The 24756-nt window shown below is 41.3% G+C and overlaps 1 protein-coding gene across 2 annotated transcripts in view; it reads left to right on the top strand.

Moving 5' to 3' along the window:
- The first annotated feature begins 14765 nt into the window (after window positions 1–14765).
- LOC138648756 (receptor-interacting serine/threonine-protein kinase 2-like) overlaps window positions 14766–24756 on the top strand; it is a 28938-nt gene continuing 18947 nt past the window's right edge. The window contains exons 1-2 of one of the 2 annotated variants that reach the window (XM_069738621.1): window positions 14766–14908; window positions 22872–23123. In XM_069738621.1, coding sequence (XP_069594722.1) covers window positions 22969–23123 — 155 coding nt within the window. In that variant the 5' untranslated portion in view covers window positions 14766–14908; window positions 22872–22968. The remainder of the gene's footprint in view (window positions 14909–22871; window positions 23124–24756) is intronic. The other variant, XM_069738623.1, reaches the window with a different exon arrangement.

Raw genomic sequence — 24756 nt, 5'->3', positions numbered from 1 at the left:
TATTAACATTTAACATGGTGAGGCCTTTAGAGGCTGAGTTGTACCCTTTGGGTTTTGTGCAATTTCTCTGAGCTAATCTTGGGGTGAATTGACTCAAACATCCACTTTTGGAAAAATGATGAACTGTCTTGAATGTTTTCCACCTCTAAATAACCTTTCTCTGTTTAGAATGATTGACTCCAAGTTGTTTTAAAATGTCCTGTCAAACCTTCCCATTAGTGTTGCAGAGGGCTGTGGACTTCCTCCGTGAAGCCCCGCCCTCTGCCGCACCTCTGCCGCTAGCTCCGCCTACATCTGCATGCGGACGGCATGCGGCCAGCGTACCTATCTTTAACATTAGGTGCGCAGGTCGTTCCGCTGTATGCGGATGCTTCCGCATGCGTCGTTTTGACGATGCGGCGACCAGCGTAGAACGCAGCTTGTAGTAATTTTTTTTTCTCCACATCGTCAAAACAACCCAAGCGGAAGCATCCGCATACAGCGGCACGACCTGCGTACCTAATGTTAAAGATAGGTACGCAGGCCACATGCCGGCCGCATGCAGAAGTAGGTGGAGCTAGCGGCCGAGGGCGGGGCTTCACGGAGGAAGTCCGCAGCCCTCCGCAGCTCCTCAAAACGCTAGTGTGAAACTAGCCTAAAATCATTGCTGATATCTTTCCACCTTGTGTTAAAACATTCCTGAATGCTCCAAACCAGAAGACTGCAAAAGATTCTATATTTTATAGAGGTGGTCACACTTGCCGATAAACATTTAATTAAGGCCATTTGATTAGCAGCACCTTACTGCTACTTACCTTTTATTCCTACGGAAGCAGTAAGGGTATGCTTATTATTTGACACACTTCTTCTGCATTTTGGCCTAGTTTTTGTTTAATTGCACAGTGATATTGCATGTTTATCAAGTGTTGTTCATTAAATTGTAATAAATTCTAAGGACCAGATTTTTTTCATTTAATTCTAACACATATATAGTTCAAAGAGGGTGCTCCTAGTTCTTGTCATAAATCTATGTATGTGCTTTGCATTTGTCTGTGACTTGCTATTCATATCATATATTTTTTATGTACTGTAAATAAAATTATTACAATATACACAAGTAAAACCCTTGCCTTGATTGATGGACTTGGTCGATCATGCATTACCAGGACATCCATGGTGAACATTGGAATGAAATACTGCATTTTCCTACAATGGCTGTGGTATCAAAGACATCATCCATCTGCAAAATAACAGTCATAGATGCAATAACATAATCAAGGTTGATTTATGCATACATCAGGCAACACTTTGCGTCTTCATTCCAAAAGAGTTAAATGTGACGTGTTTGGCTACATTTCAGAAAGTCCCAAGATGCAATCTATAAGAGTTTGTTTGGCTACATTTCAGAAAGTCCCAAGACGCAATCTAAAAGCGTTGATAGGATAATAGAACTGACATAGAATTATACCTGTACTAAAATAAGAAATTCTTAATCTATCATCCGGTGCTTTATCCTTAGAGGTCAAAGTACTCAATGACTAATATAAACTTAGAGTATAGAATAGAATGTAAAGCCTTTACAAATAACCATACTGAACAATGGTAGAAGACAGAAAATGAAAAACAGACGATGTGAAGTAATGATGACTGACGATGTGAAGTAATGATGTTGGTCAAAGTTTCCGATATCTATGGGTTCGACCGATAGTCTAATGTGAATACAGGCAAAATAGATTGTTGCGGGAGTTATGGTTCTAGTATGTCCATCTTTGGATTGCAGATCCTTTTATTCTCCAAGAGACAAGCTGGCGTAGCGGCTCTCTTTTGACGGACAAAGGAGCTCGGCAGTGCTCCTGCGTATGGGAGAGATAGCCAAAATGGCTTGAATCTAGGGATGGGCAAACCCGAACGGTAAAGTATGGGGTCTGTACTCAATAAGTAGTGTCCGTGCATGGACCCCGAACACTGACTTCTCCAGGAAGTCTGTGTTACTATTTGGATTCAGCAGCCCGAACAAAGCTTATTGAAAGACTGCAGTGCAGCCAATCAACAAGCTTTACTGTGTTGGCACTTCCAGCTCAATCATAGCCATGTCAAGTCAGGTATTGTGCTTCACAGGGATTAATGAAATGTGGAAGGAAACAATGAACATTTAACTTTTTTTCACACAAATTTTATTTAGACCCCAATTTTTTTTACATTTGCAAGGGTAAGAGGAAAAAGTGGAACACAAAATTTGTTGGGCAATTTCTCCTGAGCATTCCGGTACCCCATATGTGTGAGAAAACCACTGTTTGGGTGCACAACAGGGCTAGGAAGGGAAGGAGAGTCATTTGACATTTTGAATGTAAAATTTGCTGGAATCACTAGTGGATGCCACATCACGTTTGGAGAGCCCCTGATGTGCCTCAAGAGAGGAAACAACCCACAAGTGACCCCATTTTGGAAACTACACCCCTCAGGGATCCTATCAAGATGTGTAGTGAGTACTTTGAACCCTCGGGTGCTTCCCAGAAGTTTATAACGTTGAGCTGCAAAAATAAAAAAAATCACAGTTTTCTACAAAAATGCTATTTTAACCCTATTTTTTTATTTTCACAAGGGTAACTGGAGAAATGCACCATACAATTTGTTGTGCAATTTATTCTGAGTACACACATACCAAATATGTGGAGGAAAACTACTGTTTGGGGGCCCAGCAAGGCTCAGAAGGGAAAGAGTACCATTTGACCTTTTAATCGCAATATTTGCTGAAGTAAATAGCGGACACCGTGTCGCATTTTCACAAGGGTAACAGGAGAAAATACAACATACAATGTGTTGCACAATTTCTCCTGAAGACACTGATACCCCAAATGTGGGGGAAAACTACTGTTAGGTTGCACGGCAGGGGTTAGAAACGATGAATTGATGTTTTGGAATGCAGATTTTGATGGAATGTTCTGCAGGTGTCATGTTGCGTTTGGAGAGTCCCTGATGTGCTTAAACAGTGGAAACACCTCACAAGTGACCTCATTTTGGAAACTAGACCCCTTAAGGAATGTATCTAAATGAGTAGTGAGCAGTTTGAACCCCCAGGTGTTTCATAGAAGTTTATAACGATGAGCCACGAAAATAAAAAAAATCACTTTTTTTCCACAAAATATTCTTTTAGACCCAATATTTTTATTTTCACAAGGCTAACATGAGAAAAAGGACCACAGAAATTGTTGTGCAATTTCTCCTTAGTACACCAATACCCTACATGTGGTCGAAAAATACTTTTGAGGCACAGTACAAAGCTCAGAAGTTAATAAGCACCATATTGAAGTTCAGATTTTGCTGGACTGGTTTGAGGGTGCCATATCACATTGGTAGAGCCCCTGAGGTGTCACAACAGCAGAACCCCACATAAGTGACCCCATTTTAGAAACTACACCTAATGAATTTATCCAAGGGTGCAGTGATCATAATGACACCACAGGTGTGTCACAGAATTTTATACAATTGGGCAGTGAAGAAATAATAATTCAATTTTTACCACCAAAAATTTTGTTTTGTCCCTGATTTGACATTTTTACATAGTGTAAAAATGGCACCGAAATGTATCCCACAATTTCCACTGAATGTGGAAACACCCCATATGTAGCTTAGCCACACAGCGAGACTTTGGGAGGGAATGCTATTTGCCTCCTGGAGCACAGATTTTTCCAAAATAGTTTGCGGACTTCATATTCAGAGCCCCTAAGTGCCAGAAAAGTAGAATTTCTCCTCAAGTGTCCTCATTTTGGAAATTATACCCCTTTGGTAATTTATCTACAGGAGTAGTGACGATTTTTACTCCATGGGTGTTTTCCAGAAACAAACAACAGTGGACGCTGCTCAGTGAAAATTGCAAACTGCTATTGTCATGCCCGTACACTGTAGTGACCAATACGTTGTAGAGCCTAACACGTTGTGGTCCCCAGATCATGCTTCTGGAGACATGCACTTGTAAATTAGGAAGGCTCTCGTAGCTACAGAAATGACAAACATGTGGACACTAAATGGGGTTTAAGTACACTGTATGGCTCGGAAACGAGAGGGCATTTGGATTTGGGAGTGCAGAACTTGCTGAATTTCTTTTGGGGGGCAAGAAGCTTCAGTGCCCTTACAAAGCCTTTGTACTGCCAGTAATGAGGAAGCCCCCAATATTTCCATTGACAGATGACAGACCTGAGTAGGGACTGGCTTTTATGAGGATAGAGTTGAAGCTTTTATTAGAAACATTATACATAACATTTGGGATCACATTTATCCTGCACTCTACGCTGAGCACTTACATTGGGGTTGACATCTAAATCTTTGAGTGAAAAGATTCAGATGAAAACCTCGAGGGATCCATTCATTATATTGAGGCAGCAGAGTTACTCTCGACTCCGTCTGGCCTCTGTTCAGTGTTGTCCTTCTTTTCAAAAGTCCACAAAACTGTTGCAGACGACTTTTATACTCGCCTAAAAATATGGTCACCACCTGATCACAGGATAGTCGGCGTCCACAGTGACTCAATATAAGGAATCTTCCACCGGGGGTTCAGTCTGAATTACGTATTTCAGAAATTTACATGGAAACCCCTGTGTAAGCGCTTAGCGCAGAGTGCAGAATAAATGTAAGCTAAACTTTACTGCAATCTTTGGGGGACAGAATGAAAAAAATCAACACCAGGTGAAAAATTGGTTTTATTTACTTTTACACCATTCCTCATATGGTATTAGGGATTAGACGACTTTATTCTCAGGGTCGGTGCGATTCCAGAGATACCAGATTTATATTGGGTTTTTATATTTGTCAGCTGTCACCCATAAAAAAAGATTTTTATTGCAAAAACAAGTTTTCGCATCCCTATATTTAGACATCCATAATTTTTTCATATTTCTGCTGACATAGTCATGTGAGGGCTTGTTTTTTGCAGGACGAGTTGACGTTTTTATTTGTACTGCTATTTGGGCACATGACATTTTTTGATCGCTTTCTCTCCCAATTTTTGGGAGGAAGGATGAACAAAAACCAGCAATTCAGGAATTGTTTTTTGGGAGATTTTTTTTATGCCGCTTTATTCTTTAGGTCAGTACAATTACAGCGATACCACATTTATATCTTTTATGTTTTGGGCCTTTTACACAATAAAAACTATTTTGTAGATAAAATACTTATTTTTGCATTGACTTATTCTTGAGAGCTATAGCTTTTTTTTATTTTCCGGTGACGGAGCTTTATGACAACTTGTGTTTTGTGGGATTAGATGACATTTTCAGAGACACCATTTTTATTTACATTTGTGTTTCTGATTGTGTTTTATTACACTTTCGCTTCTGCATTTTAGAGCATTAGATCAGTGTCACATGTGCAGAGGAGGTGTGTCAGCTCCTGCTCTGAGCAGGAGCTTACAAGCCACCATCCCCACCATCTTTTGGCCTGGGGTCAGCACAACTTGATCACAATTGCATTGTGGCTATGGGAGCACAGAGGGAGCTCCTTCCTTCTGCGATGCCCCACAATGTCTCAGTCACTATTGACAGCGGCATCAGAGGGGTTAAATGCCTGCGATCGGTGCTAGCACCGAACATTGATGTTGCTGCAGAGTGTCAGCTCTCATACAGAGCTGACATCCACATTTGATCGCAGCGGCTCTCAGCATGAGCCTGCACGATCATACAGTATATATATATATATAAATATATATAAATACGGCGATTTGCAGGAACGAAACTCCCACAGTGCAATATATTTACAGGGCATGTCGGGAAGGGGTTAAGATTACTGCCGGTCACAGGAAGAGCTTCTAACGGTCTGCTCAGTGTAAACCGGCTGGCATGGAGAGCGATCACATCACTGATGTGACTGCTCTCCAAAGCATCCGAATCATTATGGGACATGGCCATTAATGGATTATCGGTGGAAAGGTGAATATAACTTTGCTTTTTAATTTTAATTTTTGGTGAATAAATGGGTAAAAGAGGGTTGGGGAGTTTTCCTTTCAAATAAAATACTTTTCTATATGTCTGTGTCTTCTTTATTAAATTTGACTATTGGGTTAGTAAAGGGGTGTCTGATAGATGCCTCTCCATTACTAACCATTGGCTTGATGTCAACGAACATAAAAGAGTTGACATAATTATTATCCCACTTGCCACCGCACCAGAGCAAGTAGGAAAAGCTGAGCAAAGTGCCAGAACTGGATGCGCCTTTTCTGGAGTGGCTGCAGGCTGCTATTTTTAGGCTGGGTGGACCAATATCCATGGCCCCTTCCCAGTCTGAAAATACCAGCTCTGTTGTGAATTCTGTGGTCAAGCTCCCTCCTGTGGTCATGAGTGGTACTTCGGCTGGTTCTGTCTATGAGCTTCCTCTGGTGGATGTGAGTGGGGCTGCGGCTTCTGAGTTTCCTTCCTCAGGTGACGAGGTTAAGTCGTTAGATGCTGCTCTATTTAACTCCACCTAGTTCTTTGTTCCTGGCCTCCAGTCAATGTTCCAGTATTGGTCTTGCTTTCTCCTGGATCGTTCTTGTGGCCTGTCTGCCCTGCATAAGCTAAGTTTTGCTTGTGTTACTTTTGTTTGCTATATTTTCTGTCCAGCTTGCTATATTGGTTTTTCTTGCTTGCTGGAAGCTCTGAGACGCAGAGGGAGCACCTCCGTACCGTTAGTCGGTGCGGAGGGTCTTTTTGCCCCCTCTGCGTGGTTGTTTGTAGGTTTTTGTGCTGACCGCAAAGCTATCTTTCCTATCTTCGGTCTATTCAGTAAGTCGGGCCTCACTTTGCTAAAATCTATTTCATCTCTGTGTTTGTATTTTCATCTTAACTCACAGTCATTATATGTGGGGGGCTGCCTTTTCCTTTTGGGAATTTCTCTGAGGCAAGGTAGGCTTATTTTTCTGTCTTCAGGGCTAGCTAGTTTCTCAGGCTGTGCCGAGTTGCATAGGGAGCGTTAGGCACAATCCACGGCTACCTCTAGTGTGGTATGATAGGATTAGGGATTGCGGTCAGCAGAGTTCCCACGTCTCAGAGCTCGTCCTATGTTAGTAACTATCAGGTCACTTTGTGTGCTCTTAACCACTAGGTCCATTGTGGTTCTGAATCACCTGTTCATAACACAGCTCCCAGTAGTCTGCTTTAGCTTGGCTGGTTGTTTTTTGTGGAGCCACTCTATTTTTCATATTTAGCCAAAATAATGCTGACAGCTAAAAGCTGTTGCCTGCGGGAAACACTGGATGTTCAGGCCCCCCTTTCATTTGAATGGGGTTCGGGTTTGAGTTTGGGTACCATTTTGGTACCCAAACGCAACTTTTTTTTAAAACGTTCGTTCGAACACGACAGACCCTAATATCCACAGGTCTGCCCATTACTACGTGCATCCAAACCAATTGTTTGCTTGAAAGCCATATTTCTATCTATCCATCTATCTAGCCAATCAGATGTCTCACTGTCTTTCCCTGCTCTTCTTCCTCTCATGGTGTTTATCCCCTTCTTCCAATTTTTTTACTTTTCCATATTTCACTCAATACGTGTTTATAGTGGGGGTCTGTTTCTTTCAACCCCTTATCGCAATATGATGTCATAAGTGAGTGTTACTGTCACTAAGGTGTTGGGACTTCTTGTGCTAGCCCTGTCCCTAGAACTAAAGGCGCCCTGGGCTATCCTTGTCACCCGGATTATTCCTGAAGTTGCAAACGCTTGAGTCCCATGCCTTGCAATGCTCCTATATCTACCCTGATTTGTCCCCTCCCCATCCAGGGTAGTGGGAAGCTGAAATGTATAGGAACATCGTAACAAGACAATGAAATGTCCTGGTAGTGGACAACCCCTTAAGAGTTTTTTTTGCAGACTGCATTAACAGGTCTTTTTTGTTTGCACTTTTGCGAACTCAAAGTTGCACAAAAACCTTGCAACTTAAATGTTTTGACTCCAGTCCAGGTAAGGTTTGTCAAAATGGGATGGAAAGGGCACGACTAAGCCCACTTGTCTAATTTATAAAAATGTATGCCTCTTCAATTGTTTACATTTCACCAGAGATCTAGTCTAGTCTCTGACTAAAGTAACATTTCTCATGGTGGTGCATGGCAATTCTAAGGTAAGCCTAATTCATTAAATCGCATTCGCCCATTTACTAAGAGTGATGTGCACAACACGTCCTATATGTACCCAAAAATGGCAACATGGACAAATACAACGCAGCTTGCAAAAAATAAAAAAAATAAATGTGAGGAATGTGGTAATGCAATAATTATTGCTGTGCCCCCAATACCTAAATTAGCTGTGTTCTAAAAGGGTTACGATTAACGATGGGTTCACACTGCGTTTTTTTTGCTCAATTTTTGGAGCAGAAATTCTCTAAAAACTATGAGGACATCAAAACCACAGGTTTTGACTGGAGAGATGGAGACAGGTGCATAACTAAAACCCTATGGCCCCCAAAGCACAATATGGACAGACTCCTCCCCACCATACTAGCATGTTGCACAAAAGCATGGGCCTCAATAGCACTGATAATATATGTTAGCCCCCCATAAAAAAAATAGTACAAAAACTGATATAAAAACATGGCAATTAGGCAATTTTCTAAGTAATACATCTGAACGATACAGTCATATAGTTACAGAATAACAAACATTACCCTCATACTACTACAGAACAAAGAACGCTATCTCTCTTTATGGCACCAATAAAGTAGTGATATTCCCCTATATGGCCCCATGTAGTAATAATGTCCTCCTATGTGACCCCCATATAGTAATAATGCTGTCCTATGTGGCCCCCATATAATAATAATGTCCAACTACATGGCCCCATATTGTAATAAGATTCTCCAATTCTGCCCCCCGTAAACTAACAACACACTCAGTAGTGGAATAATCCAATTCTAGCTTTTTAGGATCGGTATACATAGCAAAACTAGAAAATTATCTAATAGGTATGCACAAGCAACGATGCCGGGAATTAGGTTGCAGAACCAGTTTCTTACAAAACCAGTCTAACAAAAGCAAATTCCCAGTGTATGATGCAATCCCGTGTAACGAAGCTTGTTTCCAGTGTCAGTAGTGTATCTAGGTGGCTAATTTTGTAGCAAATCATCACTAAATACATTTCCTGGGAACAGCACTCTAATGACAATTAGACGGTAAATCCTGTTACCAAAAATGGCGGGAATGGCCAGTTAACGAGCCCTCTAAGAACACATAAGGGAATATTCAGTCATTCCATTTTTGTTATGGTTCTTTCTCCTGTGATATCTTTTTAAGACTTATTCACACTTCAGTATTAGTGATCCGTGTTCTTTAAATTTTTTGCTTAGGGTCAGTACTCGTGATGAGCGAATGTGCTGGGATAAGGTGTTATCGGAGCATGCTCGCGTGCTAACACAGTGACTTTGGCGTACTCGGATAATATGTTCAAGTCCCTGCAGCTGCATGTCTCACGGCTGTTCGACAGCCACAACATATGCAGGGATTGTCTAACAAACAGGAAACCCCTGCATGTGTTGCAGCTGTCGAACAGCCGCGAGACATGCAGGAGCGGAAGGTCAAACATAGTATTCGAGCATGCCGAAGAGATCCGGTTAGCACCAGAGCATGCTCGAATGGCACCTTATCCCGGCATATTCACTCATCATTAGTCAGTACATATAGACTACGTGTAGAAGAAGTTTTTTGAGACCAACAAAAACAACAAATTTTCTAGTAGAAACTTCTTCAGGAAGTGCTCCTTCTTTACGACATGTGCAGACATAGTTTTACGGCTGAGCGAAGCCAACAAGATTTTCAAGAGAAAGATGCTTCAAAAAACATGGTTGTTTATTTTCCTGAGGTATCATTTTTGCGTTTTATATTTTTTTCTAGAGATTCTTTGATGTTTCTGTCCACTGGTGGTGTTTTTTAGCATTTTTCTGCATTTTTGTGGTTTTCTGCATTTTTGTGGCGTTTTTTATGCTGGTGTTTTTTCAGACTTTTTTTTAAATTTCTGGCAAAAAAAGCTAGCAAAATGCTAGAAAAAACACTGGTGTCTCTCTGGTGTTTTTTCAGCCTTCTCATTGACTTGTATCGTAAAGTGTAGAACATCTATAGAGCAGAAAACCCCTGAAATTGGTCAGGTCACAAGTTTTAACCGCTTGGCATCTTTGGAAATCTGTAGCGGTTAAACATTGACCATATGAACAGCGAGTCGTTTCTAGATATACCTACAAAGATTTTAGCAATTTGCACTTTTTTAGGTGGATTTCAAGAGTTGTCCTTCCTAGAAAAAATGTAGTGTGTACTCCCTTGGGCTATGTGCACACAACATCTTCTTCAGTAAAAAAAAAAAGAACCCTCCTGACACCCCCTGATGAATGACAGGTTCCGAAACGCGCGTTGGGGTAGCTCCGCACGGTGACTCTTACCCCTTTTTTGCCCATAGGTTGGCTTACTATTTTACTGCTGGTTCTCAATGAGGGCTGTATTTTTATAATATATTGACTCCTCCTATTTTACTACACTTCATGTAAGGAGTTCACAGCACTCTTTGCCCAGTTAGTTTATAAGTTATTGTCCATTGCAATTATAGTAATACACAATTCTTCAATAGTTCAGCTATTGTTCTCTGGTTTCACTAGGCACTAGCACTTTATTGTGTGATATATTGTGGTCACTCTTGTTTATTATTTATTTATATACAGTGCCTTGCGAAAGTATTCGGCTCCCTGGAACTTTTCACCTTATTGCACGCCCTACTTTTCAGTTTTTGAATTTCCACAAAAATTTAAAATGACCAATAAATTTCGTTCAACTTCACAATTGTGTTCCACTTGCTGTTGATTCTTCACCAAAAATTACATTTGGTATCTTTATGTTTGAAGCATGATATGTGGGAAAAGGTTGAAAAGTTCCAGGGAGCCGAATACTTTCGCAAGGCACTGTAACCTTTTTTTCACATTGCTATTTTTTGCACAATTTTTTCTCACCCTGAAAGCGCCGTTTTGCGTTAATGCTTTTTCTATGGGGGCGTGTTCAACATGGCCATGATGTAGCGTCTTTAATACCTCCGGAGTGAAAAAAAATGATGAAATGGTGATTTGGTGATTGAAGGCGGTGCCTCATTGCTGGGAACATGTTGGCGCTTCTCCGTTGCTGGTGATATGACCCGGATGTGAACTGACTTCCGATCTCCATGCTGGAACGCATGTGTGGAACGCATGCCATACCTGATGCGCAGGACCGGAAGTCAGGGAGACCTTAGAGCACAGAAGCGCACCACCCACCAATGACGTACATGGGAGTGAGCGCTCACTGTGACCATTGCAGTGTTAAGAATGGGAATATGTGAAGTGGAGACAATGAATGGACACGATGAAAAAAAATAAACGAACATGGTGAAAGAAAGTGAATGAATAAATAAATAGATTAATTAAATGAAAAGTAGGTATATTAAATAACGCGGGTGTCATAAATGTATATAGACAAAAATAATAAATATAACAAATATATAATGGATTGTGAGGAAAAAAATGAAAAAATTAAAATAAAATAAAAAATTAAATGGAAATAGCATGATGAAGTGATAGGTCCCTAATTGATACAAATAAATAGAATTGGTACCTAAGTGAATTAAATGTATGTAATATTATGTGAACAAGGATATGGTGACGACCATTTGTGAAAAAACAGTAGAGAGATAAATAATAAATATAAAAGGAATCAATAAATATGAAAAATTCAAAAATGAGGATATAAATCAATAACAATAATAAAACGTCTAACAGTCAATAATAAAAAGAGAGAAGGGGGGGCCATATATTGAAAAAATGTTCATATATAGTTCAGTTAAGGAAACCTCACAGGATCCATGGACTATGAGCGATTAACATCACCCTGTTCAAATCGAAGCAGACAGCTCCAAGGGAATCGATGCTATATCTTGGTTTCTTCAAATCAACTTGAAAAAAGGAATGCATCCAAGGTAACCAAAATGGACCCGCGACCAAAAAAGTGCAAATTATGATTCTGGGATGGCAAGACACTATATTAAACTTGAATCTATTAAATATAATTAAAAATAATGATAGGAAATAAATAAAACCGTGTAAAACAGTATGGTAAATAAAAATAAAGGTGCAAATTTAAAATTAGTAAGGCACAGAGAAATACACACATCTGTAAAAGCTTATAAAAAGGCACTAAAACCTAGAGTTTAATTTAAAGCTTGTGGCACTAGAGTTCCCAATCTATAAAACCGTTTGCTCTCTAGTTGTGCCAATACCCTACCCAAATCACCACTTCTTATTCCTAGGGACATTTGATCGATTGCTTTTATTTTTTAACCTGCGGGATTGCTGTTATGATACATTCTAAAATGTCTTGGTAGAGCCTTTAATGTATTCACATCCTCGATTTTGGCAGATTTTTCAATATCCCTCACGTGCTCTCTCGCGCGGATCTTTAGCTCTCTCGTAGTAAGACTTACATATACTTTCCGGCAAGGGCATTCGGCATGATAAATTACCCCTTTGGAAGAGCAGTTTAGTGTCCTCCGTATCTCATATTCTCGTGTTCCATCAAAATTATGGAAGGTCTTACTCTTGACCAATTACAGCTCGCCTTGCACATTCCACAAGGGAAAAAGCCTTTTGGTGATTGAGGTGGTTTAAAAGGATGAGCATTAAAATGACTACGGACCATTAGATCCTTAAAGGGAATCTGTCCCCTCATATTTCGTATATAAACTGCAGCCACCGCCATTAGGGGCTTATCTACAGCATTCTGTAATGCTGTAGATAAGCCCCTGATGTAACCTGAAAAATAAGAAAAACAAGTTAGATTATACTCACCTGGGGAGGGCGGTCCCGCTGCGGGCCGGTCCGATGGGCGTCGCGGTCCGGTCTGGGTCCTCCCATCTTCATGCGATGAAGTCCTCTTCCTGCCCTGTTGAGGGCAAAGCATAGTACTGAAGTGCGCAGGCGCCGGGAAAGGTCAGAGAGGCCCGGCGCTTGCGCGCTGCAGTACTTTGCTCTACCATCAACAGGGGAAGTCAGTACGCCTGCGCCAGAGCCGCAGCAGAAGCAAAGAAGAGGACGTCATCGTAAGAAGATGGGAGGCCCTGGACCGTGACGCCCATTGGATGGGACCGCCCCTGGGTGAGTATAATATAACTTGTTTTTCTCATCTTTCAGGTCACATCCGTGGCTTATCAACAGCATTACAGAATGTTATAGATAAGCCCCTGATGGCGGTGGCCACAGCTTATATATGAAAAATGAGATGACAGATTCCCTTTAAGATTATTGGGACATCTTGCCAAAATTGAATGGTTCTCTGGTAATAGTTTTTTTCAAAACTGGATCCGTGTGTAAAACATGCCAATATTTTTTCACAATCAGAGATAGTTCTTCCCGTTGTTTATTGTAATTAGTGATCAATCTTGTTTGATGTTGATCATTGCTTACAGACAGTGACAGCTTAAAGAAATGAAGTGTACAGCATGTCATGATGTGGGAACTGACACCCGCTCATGACGTGCTATACATGTCATTAGTCTTTAAGGGATTAAAATTGGCATGATTTCTGTATAACCCCGCCACCACCACTGATCGGCAGCTTTCTGCCTATACACGGGTTACACAGAAATCTGTCAATCAATAGTGAGGGCAGGGTTATAGAGAGCGTATGAATATAGAGGACTACATAGCAGCAGGTTAGTGATAATCTCCTGCTAATAAAGCTGTGATAAATATTGGTCAGTGTGCTGTCCGATCAAAAATCATATAGCACACTTCCAATTGATAGGCTTGTCTGCATGAGCCCTAACTGCCACATTTCACAGTCCAACTATGGGTCTTGTGACGTGAACTAATGTCTCCGTATACATATTACTGGTTGCCCAGGAGCTTCTGGAGCTTATATGGCTTATAATAATGATGACTAATCCATTGGTCAGGCCATTAATATCAGATTGGTGGGGTCCAACATACGGCACCTCCACCATCAGCTGCTGAGGTTGTATATAAAAATTGAATGGAGCTCAACAGCACAACTTCAATGTGTGCCGAGTGTCGGACCCCCACTGATCTGATATTAGTGACTTAGCCTCAGGATATGATGGTTATATGATCAGAGTACCCCTTTAATGTAACATACAATTGCGTAACTTGAAGCCACTGGCATCCCATGTAAAATCTTTAAATATCATACCATTCGTAATACTGGAGGTCTTGTTAAAAGGGTTGTCCACCTTTGGGGGATTATTTTACCTATTTGGGTTTCATTAAAAATGTTGCGGAATTTGGCATTTCCAGGCTCGTTTTTTCCTTTTTTGTGGTCTCTGGTCATAAATCAGCTAAGAAGAGCTAACAAAAGGACAGATAGAAGTCTTATAAGCTACCCATCAGACCATCATAGCGAGCTCACCGACGGATTCACAGTTAATTCATCACACAGCCAGCAATAGACGATGCAACAGAGGCTACAGAAGGCAAACGGTGTGATTTTTTCTAATGTAACCCAATTGCAAAAAAATATTTTACAAGCAAGCGCAAAAAGTTGTCCTCAAAGTTGGACAACTTTTTTTAAGTGTCTTTTGTCCCCCATGAGGCACTGGGTTCCAGGTCAGACTACTCCTTCTGCACCCTTATATTCCTACAGCCCTGGTTATGTGATTTATTGTTGAGCGGACGTAAGTATGGATTCTTCTATTTCATGAGTTAATATTAGACAGTAGTACTGAGAGTAAGGAGTGGTTACTTCGCTTCCTGTCATTCTATTTCCCTTTTTGCAGCACTGCCCCTTTAATAAAAAAAAAAGACTAGGGGAATTTTGAGAGTTGTAGGCAGGACGGGTGTGTCCTCCCATGGTTTTGTGCTGGGTTACACAGCTGACGATCTGTCTGCTTTCCTGGAAATAGATCTCACTTCTCTCTCACTTGGTCATTGCAGCGTATAGAACATTATCATGGTGAGTCCTTACATTTTATAGTAGAACTTGTCCTAAAAGATCATTATATGTTTCTTGCCAACAGATCTCTGACAACTGATCCCCCATTAGACCTCATTCAGACATCAGATTTTCTCGTACTAGTGCTATCCATGATTTTCATCTATGAAAGAAGTCTATGGGGCTTTTCACACGTTTGTGGTCGGAGCAAAGTCTCAGAAACAAGTCCGATCAATATCTATTATTGACGGGGAAAGCTAGAGAAACTTTTTTTTGTTTATCCGAGAAAAACTGATGAAATTTGGACCGAACTCCGATGAAACTCGGTCCATTTCTTTTGTATGTGAAAAAAATGGACATCTGAATGAGACCTTAGCTAACACTAAATTTAAAGGAACTGTTGAAAACATCATAGGTGGCTTAGACATTGTGGATCTCTTAAAAGGGTTGTCCAGTGAAAACAAGGTATCACCTAACAGCCAGAAAGGTGGTAACTTACTGATTGATGAGGGTCCAGCTTCTGGTACCCGCACCGATCGTCAGATTGGGGAACTTTTATACTTGTTGGGGAACTTTTATTCCTGTTACAAAAATTGAGCAAAAGGTTGAACGTCTGACCACCGCTCTATTCATTCTCTGTGGGGCTTCCGGAAAAACAGAGTGCAGTGCTTGGCAGCCCTATATCGAATGTATGGAGCGCACTGTCACTCCATTCTAAGGGCTCGTTCGTACAGTCTGTGAAATGTCCATGATAAAAAATCCAAACAGCACTTGATTCAATGTGGTAGAGCAATGACGCTCATCCATTGAGCGATAAGACTCAGTGATAGATGAGACTCATCCATACAAGTCTATGGATGCGCCACAGTGGAGGATGTGTTTTTTTTACGGATAAATGGAATTCTGTAATATAGGAAACTGTAAATGGTCCTGTGAATGATTAATAGCTGCTGAGAAAAAAATGGTCAGAGTTTTTTGGATGAAACTTTGAACGATTTCTTTTATAAGCTCGTGTGAAACTACTATAGCAGGGATAAAAATTCCCTTCTCTTCCAATCAGTGTGGGTCCCAGCGGTCGGACCCCTCAGGTCAGGAAGTCATCACCTGTCCTGTGAATAATGGATAACTTGTTTTCACCAGAGAACCTTCTTTAAACATTTCTCTCGGCAATGTTAATGTGACCACAATTACTAGTGACTAATCGATATATACTAAAGTCAGTGAGGGAACTAGAGTCCAGTGGGCATCAGTGACAAAATTTGGACCTGGGCCCCCACCTGCATTTTGGTCAGATGTATGGATCCTTGTAGCATTCTAGATTCTATAACGACCAACGTGTTTACCTACCATTTAATAATGCTCGTCATCCTAGGGTCCATGCTATAAGCATTTTCCCCAATCCTGGTATAAGGTCCCCCATTTTAGTATAAGGTTGTATAATGTCCCCCATTGTGGTATAATGTCGTATAGTGTCCCTCATTCTGGTAGAATGTCCCCCATTTTGGTATAATGTTGTATAATGTCCCCCATTCTGGTATAATGTCCCCCATTTTGGTATAATGGTGCATAATGTCCCCCATCCTGGTATAATGTCCCCCCATTTTGGTATAATGTTGTATAATGTCCCCATCTTGGTATAATGCACCCATTTTGATACTATGTTCCACATCCTGGACCCCTTCCGTTCTTCTCCAGCACATTTTAAAAAGAGACAAACAATTATTCTTACCTTCTTCCACTCTGACACTGGTTCTGTAGCTGGCACAGAAGCCGGCACCTGACTTCGACATGTCCTCGGGTCTCTGCGCAGCAATAGAATTAATCTGAAAGTGCATCTGAGGACAGGCATCCAGGTGAAATTGGCGACGGCAACCCCCCCTTCAGCGTAGCTCCCTTTGTGGTCGTACGCTCTGCAAATGTGATAATTGCGCCCTTGACCATACTATACTAACCATATATGATGGTAACTGTATGGTATTGCATCCATGTGGTGTCTACCTCATGTTTTTCGAGGGCCTCCATGTACGAAGTGGATGGTATGTTTCAATGGATCCATTATACAACCATCTAATTATTGTTTGAATGTTCCAGGTGAATAAAAACAAATAAGTTTAACTCTGTAAAGCCATAAAATGAGAAACATCCCAGTTTATGGTTGACTCTAAAGACCGTAGAGTTAATTATAAACCATCCGTTCAGTAAGTGATGGGGATTTGCAGCTGTAAAGATGCCACAATGTGCAGAAACTGGTATCCGGTGTTACTTTAACTAATATTTGTAAAAAAATTTAACTGTTGTCGGAATCCTTGAAAACTAGGAAGGTGTCACTGTCCGGCGCGCATCTTCATGAAGGAAATGCGCTGGTAATACACATACTTGTTCTTTTCCCCTGGGCTATGCATTTTATGCAAGTTTTCAACTTTTCTTGGTGGCAAATAATCTCTGGATGTAATGCATTTACGTGAGGAAAACCAAGACGTTATAGTAAGATGTGGTATGGTTGACGAGGCTATTTCGAGAAGAATACAAAGCAACAAACATCTATGGCTGTATCCCCAAACTAAATATTTTGAGTTTACATAAAGCTGGAGAAGAAACATAAATTAGAAAAAAAAATTACCATGAGGTCTGGGGTGACGTTGGCATGTAAAGTGATAACGTTTAGGGAGGCTTTGCTAGTGCAACCCCCCATATACATTAGACTAACGTCAAATTCGGCCACCAGTCTAATGCGTACGGAGGCCTTGGACAATTGATTGTTGGGTGAGTTATACAGTTTGGAATTGGTGATCTTTTTATTCCTCATGAGATAAGTCACCACCAGAGATGTCTGGCAGCGGCTTTCTCCTAAAGAATCACAGAAGCACTTGTCTGTATGTGAGAGACGGCTGCCGGTTGAACGATTGTCCAAACCAACGTTACACCAACCTAAGTGGTCTAAGACCACTGATGAATTGGTCACTTTATTGCATGTCATGACCCCAAAAAGCCTGGTGTCAACTGCATGGTATTTATGGCCCTAAAAATGGTCTTTACTGTAAATATAGGTTCAGAAGTTGTTTCCTATTTTGGGGGAGCACATCAGCAGACCTAACATGGATCATCAAGTTTCTAGTGTCTGAACTTGACTGCAATGTCTTGGGCAAAAAAGTTGACAAAGAGAACAGTGCATTCTCAAACCATGCGATCTCCACTAACCCAGATTTTTGGCCTCTTCCTCATGACTATTGGGTGCCCATGCTGCCAGGGGCGTAACGATGGCGGTAACAGAGAGTGTGACCTAAGGAGTCAGAGAGCCCACCAGCGCTGTTGTCAGCTTAAGGGCGCAGTCAGACGGCCATATAACACGGACGATGATCACATCGCAATGCTCAAACTGGCCGGCGGCTCTCCTCACCCGAATGTGACTGCATAGAAATATGCGCTGACACACTCGGGTGAGCAGAGTCACCGGTCAGTCCGAGCATCGAGATGTGATCATATTCTATTTTTTTTACTCTTGAAAGGAGCACAGGAAAAAAAACACAGCTTGTGATCAAGCTCTTAGAGAATCAGGATGTTATCTCTTAACTCATGCAGAAATCTACTACGTTGATTAAGCAGCTTAAAGTTTAATATCTGCATTCACAAACTTTCAAACTACTGCACATTTTTCTGATTTTCTGGATGAACAGACAGAACAGCTATGTCACCCCACTCGGGGTCACCGGTAATGAAATCTGCAAGTAAAGTAAAGCCATAACCTCTTGCTTCAGAATTCTGTGTTGGTTCAGTTTTAGTTCAAATGTTGACTCACCGATGACATCTGAGTAATTGCACATCAACAGAGAAGAGAAGTCACGAGGCTCTGGGCTCAGTCATCTGCGTCTCTGCCAACCACCTGCTATAAAGGGGGTTTTCCTGGGCCAACTTTAAAGCAAAGCAGAGAGTCTAACATTGAAAATCCTAATAGTTTGTAATATACTCACTGTCAGGATTCTATGTAGTGGTCGTCATATAACCTCTCATATGTCATTTACATACTTGCGGTCACATGGCCAAAACTTTCCCTTACGCTTCTCTAAATGCTCCTTTGAGAGAAGCAGAATAGAAAGCAGCCTGCAGATGCTAAGGGGAAGAAGGAGTGGGCATGTTGCATTTCAATATGCCCAATCCTTTTTGTTTTTCACAGGAAATAAGCCACCAGAAGTGACTGGCAGCAAATTACATTTTTGCCCCGCCTTAGAAAACACATTCATTCTCCTCTGAAATGAGTGAGTATTAGTAGTCATAAGAAATATCGGTTGACCCTAGAGTATATTCCTATAGAGTGTGAGACTGTGTAGTGACAGGGGAATGGTGACACCATTTCTAGGAGGAATAACATAGGAATGGCAGATGCTACTGAATTATTTCATAAAGTAGGCAACAATTTCCTAAAATGAGAATGTCGGGAGAGAAGACCGGCCTTATTAATGATTGAAGTCCCCGTCAAAGGTTGCGGTTCAGATCGTAGACATCTATACAGGAACTAGCTGGCACTTTTGTGTTTTGCAATTCTGTCCCACGATCTAATGTTTTGTAATTCATAAGTAGAGAATAAATTAACCCGTTGGAAAACAAATATAGATTATGATCAAATCTTGGAAATTTGGCAATGGTTTGTGGTTTCGGAGGGACTGGTACTCCCTGTCTATAGTTAATGGGGATTTCCAGGTTTACTCTATTAAAGCCTTATCCGAAGAATGTTCATCAATATCAGATCGGAGGTTTAACACCCGGCACTCCCACCAATCAGCATAGCTCCAGTCATCACATAGTGGCCTTTCTTGGGTACTGCAGCTCGGTTCCTATTGAAGTGAATAACAGCTGAGTTGCGGCACCTGTGAATGGCCACTACACAGTGAACAAAGCCGTGCTGTACAGCTCTGTTTACATCCGACCACCGCTGGATCTAAAAACCTGGGATACTGAGTATTTGATCACCATTGATCTCATATTGATAAGTCAACAATACCTTTACGTGGTTGTCCAATAAAAACAAGTTAGGATAGGGGATAACTTACTGATCAGTGGGTGTCCGATTGTTGGGATCCTCACTGATCAGTTGAAGGGGGCACTTTTATCCCCATTAGTATGGAATGTGTTGTGAGTTCTATTTTTGGGCTCCCTCTGGTGGTTACTGATGGTACTGGGTGACTTGTGTTCTCTGCGGTCTCTGGTGTCCACCTGTTCCATCAGGTTATGGGAGTTTCCTATTTAACCTGGCTTTTTTGTCATTTCCTCGCCGGCTATCAATGTAATCAGCGTGTCTTTTTACCTCTGCTCCCTGCGTCTGTTATCTTCAGGACAAGCTAAGTTTTGATTTTCCTGTTCCACGTTTTGCTTAATTTTTGTCTTAGTCCAGCTTGCAGATATGTGATTCCTTGCTGCTGGTTGCTCTAGTGGGCTGAAATTACTCCTCATGTTCCATGAGTTGGCACATGAGTTCAAGTAATTTCAGGATGGTTTTTTGAAGGGTTTTTCGCTGACCGCGCAGTTCACTTTTGTATCCTCTGCTATCTAGCTTTAGCGGGCCTCATTTTTGCTGATTCTATTTTCATAACTACGTATGTGCTTTCCTCTCATTTCACCGTTATTACATGTGGGGGGCTGCTATTTCTGTGGGGTGTTTCTCTGGAGGCAAGTGAGGTCTGTGTTTCTTCTTATAGGGGAAGTTAATCCTTCGGCTGGCGCGAGACGTCTAGGAATCATCGTAGGCACGTTCCCCGGCTACTGCTAGTTGTGTGTTTAGGTTCAGGATCGCGGTCAGCTCAGGTTCCATCACCCTAGAGCTTGTTTTGTTTTTGTGCTTGTCCTTTTGTGATCCCCTGCCATTGGGATCATGACAGGAATGGCAATGTGCATGCTTGAACAATGCTCCATTCATTTACAACTGGGCTACTAAAAATTGAGCTTGACTTTTTCCAGTATGAATGAATGACGCCAACATTTGAGCATCCGACCTTCTACAACATTTTTTAACGGGGATAAAAATGCCCTCTTCTCCTGATCAACACGATCCCAGTGGCTGGATACCCATGTTTTGTTTTTGTGCTTGTCCTTTTGTGATCCCCTGCCATTGGGATCATGACAGGAATGGCAATGTGCATGCTTGAACAATGCTCCATTCATTTACAACTGGGCTACTAAAAATTGAGCTTGACTTTTTCCAGTATGAATGAATGACGCCAACATTTGAGCATCCGACCTTCTACAACATTTTTTAACGGGGATAAAAATGCCCTCTTCTCCTGATCAACACGATCCCAGTGGCTGGATACCCATGATCACTAATTTATCACGTATCCTGTAGATACGGTGACTTGAAAAAGTATTTATACCAGGTGGATTTTAGCACATTTTTTCATTTTACACCCACAAACCATCAAGTCCTTTGCAGCCTCTAACACCTTTACTTCCAAGATTGCCTGATATTTAGATCCATTTACCTTCCCTCTGACCAGTTTACGTGTCCATGCTAAAAAAAAAATCTACCCACAGCATTGTGCTGACACCACCATGTGTGACAGTGGGGGTGGTGTTTTCAAGGTGATGTGCAGTGTTCATTTTTTAACACACATAGTGTTTTGCGTTTAGCTCAAAAAGTTCTGTTTTGGTCTCATCTGACCTGAGCATCTTCTTCCACATGCTTGCTGTGTCCTCTACATTGCATTTGCAAACTGCAAACAGGACTTCTTATGATTTGCTTTCAAAAATGGCTTTTTCCTTACCACACTTCCATAACGTCCAGATTTGTGGAGTTAACAGCTGTCCTGTGGACAGATTTTCCCACCTGAGCTGTGGATCTCTGTAGCTTCTCCAGAGTGACCATGGGCATCTTGGCTTCTTCCCTAATTAGGGCTCTCCTAACTTAGGATGTCAGTTTAGGTGGACGGCCATGTCTTGGCCTGGTAACTTTGCAGTTGTGCCTTATTCATTCCAATTTTGGGTGATGGATAGATCATTGCTCTGTGAGATTTTCTGAGCTTGGGCTATTTTTTTTTATAACCAACCCTGCTCTACTCTTCTCGACAACTTTATCCCTGACCTCTCTGGTGTGTTCCTTTGTTTTCATTATGCTGTTTGATCCCCAATGCTTTTAAGCAAACCTCTGAGGCCTTCACAGAACAGCTGTAGTTATACTGAGACTAAATTACACATAGGTGGACTCAATGTACTGATTGCCTCCAAAAGACACACAATGGGTTCTCTCAGGATTTTATTTAGGGGTATCACACTACAGGGAGCTGATTAGAAATGCATATCCCAATTTTCAGATTTATATTTTCAAAATAATTAGAAAACCTTGTATGATTTCCTTTACACTTCACAAATACTTGCTACTTTGTGATGGCATGCACATAAAATCCAAATAAAATACATTTAAATTTGTAGGTGTAAAAATGTGGAAAAGTTCACAGGGTATGAATACTTTTTCAAGACACTGTAGCTGATAACTTGTTTTCACTACGCTATGTTCGGTGAATATTGCAAATACAGCGATCGTAATCTGAAGTAAATAATGAAATATTCACTCATCTCTACTGCTCAACAGCCCACAAACGTTTTCGTTTTCTTATACAACACCTACACTGTGTGCACAATTATTGGGCCATTTGTATTTTTGATGATTAATTTGATTATCGAACAGCTCAAGTGCTGTCAGCCGATCCAAAAAGATAATAACCTAAATATTTAAGAAAGTAAAAGTGAGGTTTTGTCTTTCTAAGTAGAATATATTTTGTGTGCAGAATTATTGGGCAACTAAATGAAAAACGTAAATTTTCCATCTCACTTGGTAATTTTCATATGAGAGAATAATAACCAAACAACTGAAAATGTGACCAGAGGTAATATAGCCTTTTATTTTCCTAGAGCTGCTTCTTTAAAAATACATGTGTGATCATGCCTTAAAGACTCATATTTTCTTCTAACCCTAGTTTTTCTATGTTCTTGATTCCAGCATTGACCTCACCGCTTCCCACCGGAACTATGTAGTTGTGCAACTTAAAGAGCCCATTCGTTCTGGAATTGCATTGTCTGGGCTGACACTATTGTGTATGGCAGAAATGTCCCTACCGGTAATTAGTCAAAGGGACCTCAAGACCTACCAGATAGTGAAGACCAGCACAGACTATGTCTACAAATCAACCTACCCAACCGCTGGCTCATCTGTTTTCATAAAACTCCTAGCACTGAATGGACGAAATCCTAGGTAAGCTGGACTCCCCAGAGACTACTCTAGTTTGTGACTCACCATAACAAAAGTAAAGATGTGTCTACTCATAATAAAAAAAATTGATGCTCAAAAAACCCTTAACAAGCTGCAATGCACTGGGTGGCCACATATTGCAGAAACATTACCTGACATTATGGTCTAGAACAGGTTGTTAGACAAGGAGTGTCACTCTTGGAAGCTCCTCAGATGCTGATGAGACAAACCTGCCTCTGCTTGTAACAAGGGAGAGTGCACAGTTGGGCCTGGCGATGCAATAATGCCACTTCTCCAAAATGTCAATCGTCAGCTGTGCATCACCACTCACAGGAAGCCGGAAGGCAGAGGAGTGGTGCATCCCTGAAGATAGCACAAGGAGCAACCTCTTTAATGATCGCTGAGAGTCTGACCGTTGGGTTCCTCACTGATCCTGAAAATAATGGGACAGCAGGACTCAAATACCAGTGCTCTTGGACACACAGCTGAGTAGAAAGCTAAAAGGGAGGGAAAACATTGTCAACACTAAATCAGCACCGCAAACCCTTCATTCTTAGTGATCATTATTGATGGCATATTCCAGTATATCCCATCACTTACTGCTATGAGAATTCTCCTTCATGGAAGATCACAGCTGTAGATGCTTATAAAATGTAGTGTTTGGTGGTGTAAGCTGTACCTATCCTTGTCTGAGCAGCAAAAGAGAAACTTTTAAAATTAATTTTAAAAAAAAGAACAAAAAAAACTGAAATTCCCCATATTCCCAAACTACCCACATGTCTTTTTCCCACTGTTTAGTAAATTTTGCTAAAATTGTTTCTACAATATAACCAGTAATATGCTAATTTTTTGGTTGACTAGTCATGGGGGCGTGGTGTTTTCCTGGACTAGTCATCCCACTAATCAAGTTATCACCCTCCTGTGGGCATGAATAACATGGTTCGCAAAAACATGTACTCCAAAAATTCAAGGCATCCGGTACTGTACCAAGTCTACACGGGACGCGGAGTGGTGCATGGTATACACCTTGTTTTAATGATTTGCAAAAGCAACATCACCGCCAACTCTTTGCAAATCTCTGCATCCCTGACATTGTGCAGTATGCCGGGTGTTCACACCTCAACTTAAATGGAACCTGTCACGAGAAAAAAACGTTATTAACCTGCAGATATGGGGATAATCTGCAGGGCAGGATAATCTCATTCTGAAGCACTTAGACTTAGAACTCTGCTCCTGGGAGGAATTAACTTTATTCCCCCTGGCAGTGCTCGGCTTCCAGTAATGGGGGCGTCACCGGCACAGCTTTAGTCACTGCTCCGTGTATAGATTGGCGGCTGAAACCGCGCCCCCCACAATGCGGCTGAAACCGCGCGCCCCACAATACGGCTGAAACCACTCCCCCCACAATGACTGTCAGCTGGCTCTAACTATGATCGAGTTCTCAATCGGTGCCAGAGGCAAAGTTATTACTGCCACTCTCTATACACAAAGCAGTGACTGAAACCACGCTGGCGATGCCCCATGACTGGAAGACCAATGCTGCCGGAGAGAATAAAGCTAATTTCCTTCTGGCAGTGGGGCTCTCATTGCAGGGGCAGACAGGTTCAGAATGCTATTAACCCCTGTATCTGAAGGT

Source organism: Ranitomeya imitator, chromosome 9 (genome assembly GCF_032444005.1).
Source record: "Ranitomeya imitator isolate aRanImi1 chromosome 9, aRanImi1.pri, whole genome shotgun sequence".
Classification (NCBI taxonomy): Eukaryota; Metazoa; Chordata; class Amphibia; order Anura; family Dendrobatidae; genus Ranitomeya; species Ranitomeya imitator.
The sequence above is the reverse complement of the archived record's forward strand: the minus strand, read 5'-3'. Positions and strand labels throughout refer to the sequence as shown.